The sequence below is a fragment of the Eurytemora carolleeae genome, unplaced genomic scaffold (genome assembly GCF_000591075.1).
Source record: "Eurytemora carolleeae unplaced genomic scaffold, Eaff_2.0 scaffold463, whole genome shotgun sequence".
Lineage (NCBI taxonomy): Eukaryota > Metazoa > Arthropoda > Copepoda > Calanoida > Temoridae > Eurytemora > Eurytemora carolleeae.
In genome coordinates this window covers 26,019-39,720 of record NW_019396366.1, presented here as the reverse complement: position 1 = coordinate 39,720, position 13,702 = coordinate 26,019, and the positions used below count along the sequence as shown (strand labels likewise).

Sequence of the window (13,702 nt, the reverse complement as noted above, 5' to 3'; positions counted from 1 at the left end):
TGGGAATAGTAGAACTAGAACTAGAATTGGACATAGAAGAACTAGAAATATTATTGACATAGAAGAACAAGAAATATTATTGGACACAGAAGAACTAGAAATAAAATTAGGAATAGAAAATCTGGAACTTAAATTGGGAATAGAAAAGCTAGAACTAGAATTGGGAAAAGAAGAACTAGAACTACAATTGGGAAATAAAAGAGCAAGAATTAGAATTGGGAATAATAGAACTAGAAATAGAATTGAGAGAGTAGAAGAGCTAGAACTATAATTGGGAATAAAAGAACTAGAACTAAACTTAGGAGAATAGAATAACTAGAATTAGAATTGGGAATAAAAGAACTAGAAACAAAATTAGGAATAGAAAAACAAGAACTAGAATTGGGAGTAAAAGAACTAGAACTTAATTGGGAATAGAAGAACTAGAACTACAATTGGGAAATAAAACAGCAAGAATTAGAATTGGGAANCCGTCTTATTCAAACCTTCCCACCCTGTCCCCTTTTCTATCAGTCTTATTCAAACCTTCCTACCCTGTCTCACTAGAAACCGGATAACGGAAATGATAAAAAAAAACAATGTTTTCAATAAACAATGATATCCAATGACAATTCTTTTTTAATGGAAGGCGGGAGGAAATCCTGAATCTGTTATTTAAAGTTTAAAAAATAGTTTTACATTGATCTGTTGAACATTTGATGGCCACCCCGAACCAAATTTTTGATGGTATTAAGGAGCAAGAATGGGGTTTCTGATGCAAACATTAATTGCATTGATCTCTCTTCCTGTGCTGTCTCTGAGCCCGGAGTAGGGTTCCATTCTCCGATTGTTTGCCTAATCCTACTGTCCTACCAGATAAACATGGTCTGAAGGATTTACCCCCTCTACACTGGGAACCGGGTCCGGTTTTTCTCATTTATCCTAAAAAAAGAAAATCCTGATCCCCTACTGATTCTGTAACCTAGAGTAAGAACGGATACAGATCCTCCAGTAGCGTATTCATCCTGCAAACAGAATACAAAGACAAGAATGCTTATTGTAAATGAAACCAAAGGTTTAAGAGACATTTCCTAGTTTCGGATCCTTTCTACAGGTCGTTTAAGAATGTGGGTCAACAATTCCCGTTTCCGGTCCCAAAATATCTCCAAATAGAACGTTTTTGAACCCGAATAAGGGACGAGGAAATACTTAAAATTGTTTAATTATCGTTCAAATACAACCCCAAAGGTCGGCTCCACAGATAGTTTTTCAGGGGAATAATTTCATTTAATTTTAAACAAATTTTTGTCAAAATCAAACGTAGTATTGATTTTTAAAGAAAAATATTGGCTTTCAATTGTATTCTATCTGATGTCCTTCTGGTTTTACAATTTGTCTTCAAAGCATTGAAATTTGTTGATTTTAAGAAAAGAATAAAAGGAATTGAGTTCTTGCCCCAAACTCTGTTTTCTAATCCCTATATTCTTGCAATCCAATGTCGAAGACCTTAGATATTTCAAATTATGAATTATGTTAGATCAGATTATATTTTTTCGTAGCGCTAGACATTTTAATTTTAGAACTGTAAATGTTTTTTGCTTTTAGAAGTAATTGGCAAAGTTCTGATCGATAGTTTCTCTGAGAACTTGAAATAGACAGGAACCGCCATATCTAATGCGTCAAATTTGTGTACTGCAGTGGGAGGGGATCAAAACAAAGAATTCAGGGGCAAAACATCAATTATGAGGGGGGGGGGGNGATGTAAATCTTGGGAGGAAGGATGTAAACCTCGGGAGGAAGGATTTTAACCTTGGGAGGAAGGATTTAAACATTGAGAGGAAAGGTTTTAAATTTTAAAAGAAAGTTAAACCTCGGAAACAAGGATAAGTGGGAATCTTTTTACCTTGCTTCTCCTTTATAGTTGAACAAATCTCACTGAGCATGAATAAATTTTCCATATTGATCTGAAACCCAAAAATCATATTTAAATAAATAATTTGTATCCGCACTAACTTAATATATTAACTAGTTTCTTTTGTTTTTGACTGTAACATCACTCTGTTTATCAGTGTTTAATCTTTTCTCTTCAACTGCTGTGGGGGCACTAGATTTGTTTACATTCCTCCCACAGTGTACAGTACACAATTTGCGTATATCTGAGTTGGGCGTTCCTGGTCTATATATTTGTTGAAATAGACTAACTTTACCGTTGGATTTGAGACACATTGGATTAAACCATAGATCACCGTTAGATTTGAGACACACTGGATAACCCTATAGATCACCGTTGGATTTGAGACACCCTGGATAAACCTATAAAACACCGTTGGATTGGAGACACACTGGATAAACCTATTGATTACCGTTGGATTTGAGACACACTGGATAAACCTATTGATTATCGTTAGATTGGAGACACCCTGGATAAACATATAGATCACCGTTGGATTTGAGACACACTGGATAAACCTATGTATCACCGTTGGATTTGAGACACAATGGATAAACCTATAGATCACCATTGGATTTGAGACACACTGGATAAACCTATAGATCACCATTGGATTTGGGACACACTGGATAATCCTCTAGATCACTGGATCACTAGTGGATTTGAGACACCGTAGGCATTGGGACGTACATGTTTGGAGGAAAAATGTTAGGGTCACATGACAATTGGTTGACGGACATTTCATAATTTTAAAACTTTTTGCAGGATTTTTTAATCTGAAATGATTATGGCTCGGTTGGCTAATAACAGGCTCCGAACTGGGATAAAACCTTCTTTAGATATCAGATGGTAGAAAAATAAAATTTGCAACGTTTTTGCGATTCTTCCAGCGCTCCCGTGCTACCCTGCATTAGTATATTTGATACTAATTACTGAGTTCAGGTCTGCAACCTGATACTATCGCAGATAATGTCGGACACTTTTATTTGCAAAACAAAATAAATTTGCATACTCCAAGGTTGCTAAAACATCTTTCTAAATTGATTCGACATGCTCAGTGCTCACTCACCTTATGGTCTTATAACAACTAATTTTTGGACTCATCAGGTCTCATGATATATAGTAAACGTTTAAAAGGGTTAATATCTAATTATTAGAATATGTTTATAAAATGAAAATCTATGCAAATAAAAAAGCAATAGAAATTTGAATTTGAATAGATTTAATCCAAGGATTAATGTTCACAAGACATATTAACAAGTTAGTAATGGTTTTAAGTTGAATGTAAGACCCGGAGAGAAGTCCTAAGATGAATATAGGACCTGGAGAGAACGTGAGGATAGAGAAGAGACGGGTTTAAGCATACAGCAACCGTTCACATTTATCAAGATTTGCTACTTCTTTCCATTCTTATTCAAACCTTCCCACCCTGTCCCCTTTTCTGCCAGTCTTATTCAAACCTTCCTACCCTGTCCCCTTTTCTGCCAGTCTTATTCAAACCTTCCTACCCTGTCCCCTTTTCTACCAGACTTATTCAAACTTTCCCACCCTGTCACCTTTTCTGCCAGTCTTATTCAAACCTTCCCACCCTGTCCCCTTTTCTACCAGTTTTATTCAAACCTTCCTACCCTGTCCCCTTTTCTGTTCGTCTTATTCAAACCTTTCCATCCTGTCCCCTTTTCTGTCCGTCTTATTCAAACCTTCCCACCCTGTCCCCTTTTCTATCAGTCTTATTCAAACCTTCCTACCCTGTCCCCATTTCTGTCGTCAGTCTTATTCAAACCTTCCTACCCTGTCCCCTTTTCTGTCATCAGTCTTATTCAAACCTTCCTACCCTGTCCCCTTTTCTGTCGTCAGTCTTATTCAAACCTTCCTACCCTGTCCCTTTTTCTGTCGTCAGTCTTATTCAAACCTTCCTACCTTGTCTCATTTTCTGCAAGTCTTATTCAAACCTTCCCAACCTGTCCCCTTTTCTACCATTCTAATTCAAAATTTCCTACCCTGTCCCCTTTTCTCCCAGTCTTATTCAAACTTTCCTACCCTGTCCCCTTTTCTATCCGTCTTATTCAAACCTTCCTATCCTGTCCCTCTTATTCAAAATAATAGAAAGGTTTGCGCTGGACAAAATTCGATGAGAAAAAACGTTTAAATGATTAAAAATCTCTTACACCTTAGAATAGGACGGAACCTTTCTACCAGAGTTCAAGCTGTGAGCTTGCATTCTACCCCGGAGTCAGCTGTGTTTGGAAGGTCAACTTGCGCTGCTTGATGCTCTGACCCCTGGGAAGAACTAGCCACGGGTCATCTTTACCTCGCCCCACCCGACCCCACGAGTTCCTTTTGTGAGACAAGAATGCTAGATTAGGAGGAACAATGACACTATTTTGGTCCAAATTATCAGATTCTATTAGGTTTAACTATTTAACAAAGAGATCCGTAATTGAACCCATGAAAGCACTTGAGAAAAATATCAAAATATTAACATTTAAAGATATGATCAATCTTAAAAGATCTCAAGATCAAAAATATTTAAAGAACTCTTCTCAATTGTAATTGAATAGATCTGAACTGAAGTGCACTTGTTAAGAATATTTAAAGAAACAGTAGGGGTAATTTTAGGTAACCCTTGATTTCTGAACACCATAAAGGATTCACAACTTAATTACTTACTTTACTTTAAAGTGAATCTAGGGTTTCTTAAGGAGATTGTATACGTAACTTATAGGATTCGTATTTGTGGAGAGAAAAATAAGGAAATTGTCAGAGTTTCCTATGTTTCATTATATACGGTGGTAGGCAATTATATCAATATACGGTGGTAGGCAATTATATCAATATACAGTGGTAGGCAATTATATCAATATACGGTGGTAGGCAATTATATCAATATACGGTGGTAGGCAGTTATATCAATATACGGTGGTAGGCAGTTATATCAATATACGGTGGTAGGCAATTATATCAATATACGGTGGTAGGCAGTTATATCAATATACGGTGGTAGGCAGTTATATCAATATACGGTGGTAGGCAGTTATATCAATATACGGTGGTAGGCAATTATATCAATATACGGTGGTAGGCAATTATATCAATATACGGTGGTAGGCAATTATATCAATATACGGTGGTAGGCAATTATATCAATATACGGTGGTAGGCAATTATATCAATATACGGTGGTAGGCAATTATATCAATATACGGTGGTAGGCAATTATATCAATATACGGTGGTAGGCAATTATATCAATATACGGTGGTAGGCTGTTATATTAATATACGGTGGTAGGCAGTTAGATCAATATACGGTGGTAGGCAGTTATATCAATATACGCTGGTAGGCAATTATATCAATATACGGTGGTAGGCAGTTATATTAATATAATGAAGACGAAGTTCGATTTCAATTTTGATTTATATCAAGCTTTTAAACATCATAGATACTCATAAACATAGAAACAAAGAAAAGCTGTCAATTAAAAAAGCTTCTCTTTAATTACTTGTAAACTTCTAATTCGAAAAAGCTTGAAAACAATTAAAACGTAATAAAAATTCGTCTTCATTATATTGATATAATTGCCTACCACTGTATAAAGTCGACGACAGGCAATATAAGATTACTTGAAAGAAAATGCGTGAACAAAATAGACAAAAAAAATACTAGGAGAGTGCTATGTTATAATGCAAGGAAAGTTATTTCAGAGGTGTACGCATCTTTTGTACTGCAGTGTACTGTCTCTGGGCGGTAATGAAACCACAAGACGGATGTCAAAGCCTGACATGGGATCCATCTTTCACATAAAAAATAAATGAAATATTCTTGTCATAGGAAACTATTATGTGAATTATAAAAATTTTCAAAATTCAATTCTGTTATCCTCCTCGGATACTGAACGAACACTGATGCATCTATTCTTGTTTACAAATTCCGCCCAAAGAGAACTGGTTTCAATATGTACGCATAGTATACGCAACTGCAATTAACTTTTCTTGCATTATAACCTTGGGAGAGTTTATCTATTTTTGTTTCAAAGCAGGGATAAAATCCAGGGGCGTTGAAGCCTAAAAAACCTGGTAACCATAAATTTTACTGATCCAGGGAGGAAGCTATGGGGTGCTGAGCACCCCATAGCCCCCCCCTCTTGTGTACGTCCTGGATAAAATCAAATCAGATTTAGCTCCCCCTAAATGTGCGGGGGGAAAAACTAGTGATTCTGATCAAAGACCTAAACCGCCTAAATGTTATCCTATTCCTAATCCGAAGCTCTTTTATAAAGTTTGTTTATGACAATGGGACCAATTATTTACTGATTCTAATCTTCTCCAGGTTCTCCTAGATTAAGCTTTGCGTACATGTACCTAAACCCAAGGTCGGATAAACATGTAAACAAAAATCAATCTGCGGATAATGGTTGTTGTTGAGAGCAGTGTAAAAGCATTAACTCAGAGCTTGGGTTTAGTTTCCTGCACCTGCTCATGTATCTCACAATATTCATCTATCATCAGCCAGAACCAACAGGTCTACTCNAAACGGCTGGATAATATTGCTTATTAAACGATAAATAGTATGGAAACCATATATATATATATATATATACAGAACCAACAGGTATACTCCATATACATATATATAAATATATATACACAGAACCAACAGGTCTACTCCATATACATATATATATATATACACACAGAACCAACAGGTCTACTCCATATACCATTTTAAGTGGAACCAACCATATTTAAGCCGCGGCTCAAATCTTTAAATTCGGCCTCAGTTGTCGTTTTTATATTTTTAAAAAGATCAATCTTTCATATTCATTTTTTTTGACTTGCACAATGTACAGAGGAACCGCATTATGAAATTAATATCATTCTGGGATTTCTCAATATTTTATTTTATTCAACTTTTTAACTGGAGGCTCACTTGAAATTACGTTGACAATTCCTTTAAGTTTGAATAATACACTAGGAGTACATGGATACAAAACCACAGATTCTAGATTTAAGAACAAAGAACGGAGAATTCAGAAAAATACTAATCATATAGAACCCTCCTTTGAACGCTTTTTCAAGAATTTGGTTTGCCTCGGCTTTCTTGTACAAACTTTAATTATTAATTCAGTTTTAGCTTTTCAATTTTATATTTAATATAAAATTAAGTTTTCACATTGGATGGCTTGGATACCTTTTAGGGAATTTTCAAAACTCAATTTGAACAATTTTTGGGTATCGCGACTTTTTGCTCAACTTCGGTTCTCTTTCAGGTTGAGAATCTCGGTGTAGGGAAGTTTACTTTGGAAAATAATAAAATTCACGACATTAGGTTCGCTTCAGATATCTAGCTTTTTACACCTTGTTGGTCACGCAATTCTCCCCCACCTTTTCAATTCTCTTACCTCATTCCTTTCCATTCCCTGTTCCCCTTCCCTTTGACCCTTCCTTTCTTCATTTCCATTCTCCGCTTCCCATCTCCCCTTCCATTTTTGTCTTCCAACCCACTCCTTTCTGTGAGTTACTGAGGTTCAATGTATTTTCCTTTCTTTCTTAATATCAATATGTTTCCCTTCCTTCCTTCCTTTCAATATATTTTCCTTCCTTCCTTCCTTTCAATATGTTTTCTTTCCTTCCTTTCAATATATTTTCTTCCTTGCTTCCTTTCAATATGCTTTTATTCCTTCCTTTCAATATGTTTTGTTTCCTTCCTTTCAATATATTTTCCTTCCTTCCTTCCTTTCAATATATTTTCATTCCATCCTTCCTGCCTTTATATATATTTTCCTTCCTTCTTCCCTTCAATATATTTTCTTTCCTACCTTCCTTTCAATGTGTTTTCCTTCCTTACTTCCTTCAATATTTTGCCTTCCTTTCTTCCAATATAAATATATTCTTCCATTCAATATATTATCGTTCTTTTCTTCCTTTTAATGTATTTTAATCATTCTTTACCTCCTTTCGATATGGCATCTTTCCTTCCTTTCCCTATGTGTTCATTCCTTTCAGTTTATTCTTTAAGCATAAACAAATTGTATAATGAGGCAGAAAATTAAAGACAACAAGATGAATAAAAGAACTGAAACTACATATGGCAGGATGTTAAAAAAACGGTTGCAACAAATTGTTAGATTAGAGTTTGGTTTATTCCTGCGTGTCCTTGTTTTTATCCTCAATTTCCTGTTCATTACAAGCTGCAAGGTCAGTTTACAGACCCCACACAGTATCTAGGAGTACCCGGAGAATAGGTGATATTTCTCGCCATGCTTTGAACCTCCAAACACGAGGATTCAAGGTTTAAACATTGACTTCTCCTTTTTCCTAATCTAAGAGATATCACCGCAGGAGCTATCATTAGAAATCCTTCCGTCCTGGTCTAATCTGGGTTCGGATCAGTCCTATCTGGTCGGAGAGCTTGTCGGATCTACCATCTGGAGAAGATATCTAGAGATTACCAAACCCGAAAGGGTAGGATGGGTCCTATCTCCGCAGGTTGGAAACTATCTAAGATCTGATCACTGATAGTTGAAGAATCCTGCTGAGATGTTTTGGATATTTACCCAAACTTGTCTACACGGGATATATAGGTTCCAAGGAAAACATGCAAAATGCAAAACTGAATTTGGAGATAAACAAAAACATTCTGTAATACATCACAGTGTCAAAGAATCTCATTTTGATATTTGTTTTTGTATCCAACCTACCTTCCTCAATACAAACCTATCCTTGCTGTATCCAACCTATCTACTTGAATACAAAGCTATTCTTATCAAATCCAACCTACCTTCTTCAATGCAAACCAATCCTAATTGTATCCAACCTACCTTCTTTAATACAAACCAATCCTAATTGTATCCAACCTACCTTCTTTAATACAATCCTATCCTCATTGTATCCAACCTACCTACTTTAATACAAATCAATCCTTATTGTATCCAACCTACCTACTTTAATACAAATCTATCCTTATTGTATCCAACCTACCTTCTTTAATACAATCCTATCCTCATTGTATCAAATCTACCTTGTTTAATACAACCCTATTCTTATTGTATCCAACCTATCTTCTTTAATACGAACCTATCCTTATTGTATCCAACCTATCTTCTTTAATACAAATCTATCCTCATTGTATCCAACCTATCTTCTTTAATACAAACCTATCCTTATTGTATCCAACCTACCTTCTTTTATACAAACCTATCCTTATTGTATCCAACCTACCTACTTTAATACAAACCTATTCTTATTGTATCAAACCTACCGTCTTTAATACAAACCTATCCTTATTGTATCCAACCTACCTTCTTCATTACAAACCTATCCTTATTGTATCAAACCTACCTTCTTCAATACAAACCTATTGTTATTGTATCCAACCTATCTTCTTCAATACGAACCTATCCTTATTGTCTCCAACCTACCTTCTTTAAACAAACCTATTGTTATTGTATCCAACCTACCTTCTTCAATACAAACCTATTGTTATTGTATCCAACCTATCTTCTTTAATACGAACCTATCCTTATTGTATCCAACCTACCTTCTTTAATACAAATCTATTGTTATTGTATCCAACCTACCTTCTTTAATACAAACCTATCCTTATTGTATCCATCCTACCTTTTTTAATACAAATCTATTGTTATTGTATCCAAACTACCTTCTTTAATAAACCTATCCTTATTGTATCCAACCTATCTTCTTTAATACGAACCTATCCTTATTGTATCCAACCTACCTTCTTCAATACAAATCTATTGTTATTGTATCCAACCTACCTTCTTTAATACAAACCTATCCTTATTGTATCCAACCTACCTTCTTCAATACAAACCTATTGTTATTGTATCCAATCTACCTTTTTCAATACTAACATATCCTTATTGTATCCAACCTATCTTCTGTTATACAAACCTATCCTTACTGTATCAAGCCTATCTTCTTTAATACAACCTATTCTTTTTGTATCCAACCTACCTTCTTTAATACAATTCTATTCAACATGTCTACTTTAACAAAAACTTGTCCTTATTGTATCCAACCTATCTACCTCAATACAAACCTATTCTTATTGTATCCAACCTATCCTTATCCCCGAGTTTCTCTTTATCCCAAATTTAACTGGGTTTGGGTGTCATCTGGCCCTGATAGTAAAGAATTAGAGAAGAATTTGTCCCGTCTTATCTCAGGTTTAACCACCCTGCATCTCTATATCAACTCCAGGTACTCATCTTAAACCTTGCTCCAAGATTAAACTGATCAGCAGCTGAGGTTTAGCTTAGTTTATATCAAGATATATCATCAAACCTGGGTTTATATTCTCCTGGATAAGGTTGAATAGTTGGACAAAACAACGGGTGGAGATTTATATCAAGATGTTTAAAAACAAAACCCAGTGAATGATCTTAAAAACATAGCTTCGAGCCTACGAGGACAAAAATAGCCCCCATATTAGCCCCTGATGAAAAATGACGAGTTTTACCAATAGTTTAAAGGGCAACGTTTAAGATTTTAAACAAAGTCCCATTTAACATTATGTTAACAAACCCTTTAATTTTCGGAACTTCTACAGGGGCATTTTTAGAGGGAACGTTCGCGAAAAATGAAAAAATTAATTAAATTCGACATCGATCGCTACTATTTTTACTTTTATCTGTTGCGTATAAATCCAATTCAATTCGATATCCGCCTGTCATTTTTCGATAACACAAAGGATGAGTAAAGGATGATTTGAAGCTTTATTTTTGGTTTCTGAATTCAATTAAGTATTTTGATGGTTTACAAAATGATTAAGCACAGAAATAAGCCAGGTTCGGCCTATAAAAAAGCCTGAATGCAAGAAAACGGACAAAACAAATTCCGTACAATCGTCTCTGAAGTCTCATCCTTTTTGGGTAACCCTGTATATCTATTTTATAGGATAGGGGTTAGGATCTAGTTCAAACTTTTGCAGAATTCTTTTTTAGGTTTTGACCACTTCTTTCCTCTACTTCCTTTAGGTAAACTATTTCCTTTAAATAGGGTTTAAAGGAATTTATCTATGTCCAGTTTGAAAAGCAAGGATGACATGAGAGACGGTGACAGATGTTGGTCCAGGACGGATATAATGGTTTAGCTCCGGGAGCAGGATGTAGAGATGAGCAAAGGACGGTTCCCAGGATTCTCTTCTCCAGATGACCATTTAGTAAATATTTCACAAGGAACAAGATGAAATAACAAGAATGTAGTTTAGCTCTGAAAGGTAGAATTTACGATGGATCTTGAAATAATGAGGAATACGACATTTGGACTGAACTCCACTGACAAACAAATACAAAAAATCCAACGCCCGTGTTTCAAAATCTCATTAAGTAGTCTATTCTGAAATATCTTGCAGTTTATTAAAAAACTGTGAATACACTGTAAGCAAAGGTTCATTTAAAAAATTTCGCGTATTTTATAAAATAAAATTTCGTGGATTTTTTAAATTTTCAAAAATCGAATTTTGATGGAGGCAAATTTTTGAAAATTTGATCATCAATAAACCTTCCCTGGGGTCACGTGAGGTCCCACAAAATACATTTGGACCCGATCGGCTCAGCCGTTTCGACGTTTATCGGATACAAACAGACAGATGCAGACAAACAAAGTATATATATAGATTTCACAAATTTTCATATCCCTTTATATTGATAATTAGGACAAATATTTCCAAATTATATCGTTTAGTTCGATATTGAAAACTAAATTATAGGTTTTTTTTTAACAGTACAGGGATCGAATTAAATAAACTTGAGCTAGTTCGTTGAACTACCAAGCGCCGGTTCAAGTCTTGAATAACCGGTTCAAAATTAAAGATTCATTAGGATTTGAATAGGTGAGTCAGGACTTGAACTGGCGGTATGTAGTTTAAAATGTCGGATTAAGGCTCAAAGGTCAAATAACCCAACCTAATGTTCAGACCAATTTGCAATGTTTCTCTTACCGGCTTTAAACAATGGAAAATGGAAAAGTTCTTTCTTTTAAATATTTCCTTGTTTTGCTGTCAGCTTTTTCTAGATGTTTCCTGTGCTAAGTTTCCAAAAATCTTTCATCTTTTATCATTTATAATGGTTTTAGGTGTACTTATTACACGCAAATAATTTGAATTCATGTCAGTTAAATAATTATCCAATCTAATATATATTTTCTCTATCTATCTAACATCTAACTTTTTAATACTATTCTATTTTTTTTCTAAATTTTCTCTTTCTATCTAACATCTAACTTTTTAATACTATTTTATTCTTTTTCTAAATTTTCTTTTTCTATCTAACATCTAACTTTTTAATACTATTCTATTCTTTTTCTAAATTTTTTCTATTTTCGCTTCTAATTTTCTTATTCCTACGATTTAAACTATCTTTCAGTAAATAATTAACAAAGTTGTTTGAGATCAATAAAGTTATATTTATTTTTATATATTCTTGTACTTTATGTTGATAAACTATCACAGATGGGGAAGGTTGGAAAAATGAAACTTCTAATTAAGGTTTAGAATGGTCTCCAGACAGGGCTGAGCTGAGGTTCAGGTTTGATGGAAGGACTGATCTGTAAAAGTCCGGAAACAGGAGAAATAATACTGCTCGGAGAAGGAGATGAATCTCTTCCTGAAGAGTATCCACAGTCTGATGAGGGAGAGGATGGAACTCTTACTCTCAAAGGAGAAACTCTTGAGGTTTCTATTGTGTTTAGTTTATGACCAAGATGAGACATAAGACGAGATCCAACTGTAATATCTACTCCGGTAGAAGCAAGACATTTGCTTACTTCAGTAGCACAGGCAGTATATCCTGCATGGAATCTATCCAGATCAAGTCCAGGGTTCAAGGCCAACATCTGCTGTCTCTTCAGCTTCCTCAAGTGTCTCACAGTCAACTCCAACACGTCAGCTTTCTCCAGCTTGGAGATGCTTTCTCCCTCTGTCTGCAGAGCGAACACCATGAGATCCTTGAGTTCATCAAGACATGCATTAATCCGTGCTCTTCTCTTTCTCTCTAGGAGAGGTTTCATCACCTTCCTGTACTGATCCGTCCTGGACATTGGTTCTTCTTCAAAGTTATGTTCGGTTTTAATGACGGGTGCCATGTTTAATAAATGTGATACCAGAGCTGTTCTCTGTTGAATGTCTAATAAGCGACTGATTCCGAATGGTATCCGTCCAATCTTAAATAAGCAGGACGGCGGACCGGTTCAGGGTTCTACTGTGGACCGGGACAGTACAAGATTCTACCGTGGGAAGGGACTACGGCCCGGGCCTCTTATCGTCTCTTGATATTAAATAGATAAACTCGGCGTAGTGGCAGCAAATAGTCAGGTTCCTTATCTTTAATCAAAACCTTTATCAAGAATTCAAGCCCAGATCTAACCACTATAGATGCAGCACAAGATCGAAACCAATTCTCCTCCATCTTAACGGAAATCTAGCATCTACACAACGGTTGAATATCAATGCTCTAGGTTATACATGGATACCGACACAGCTCTGAGCTGTACTGCGAACTAAAGAATGTTTTTAAAGCTGCTTTATTTAGCTTTGCTAAGAAAATACAGAGTCTACTCGAAGGATGAATATCCAGGTTCAATATGTTTTGCTCTAGGTACAAGTAGAACTTGATCTTAATGTTTCCTATTCTTTCTACTTACTTTATTTTTATCAAAGATTTTGTCCATAATTTGTCTAGTTTATGGTTAAAATGCATTTACAATAAAGTTGAAGGGAATTTGAAACCTTTTATTAGAATTAACACGTAAAG

General features: G+C 35.3%; 1 protein-coding gene across 1 annotated transcript; it reads right to left on the bottom strand.

The window, feature by feature from the left end:
• Positions 1–12,335: 12,335 nt before the first annotated feature.
• On the bottom strand, positions 12,336–13,096 carry LOC111701803 (enhancer of split mbeta protein). The gene has a single exon (XM_023473232.1). It carries the CDS (start codon positions 13,032–13,034, stop codon positions 12,441–12,443), a length of 594 nt encoding a protein of 197 aa, XP_023329000.1. The 5' UTR covers positions 13,035–13,096; the 3' UTR covers positions 12,336–12,440.
• Between the last annotated feature and the right edge of the window lie 606 nt (positions 13,097–13,702).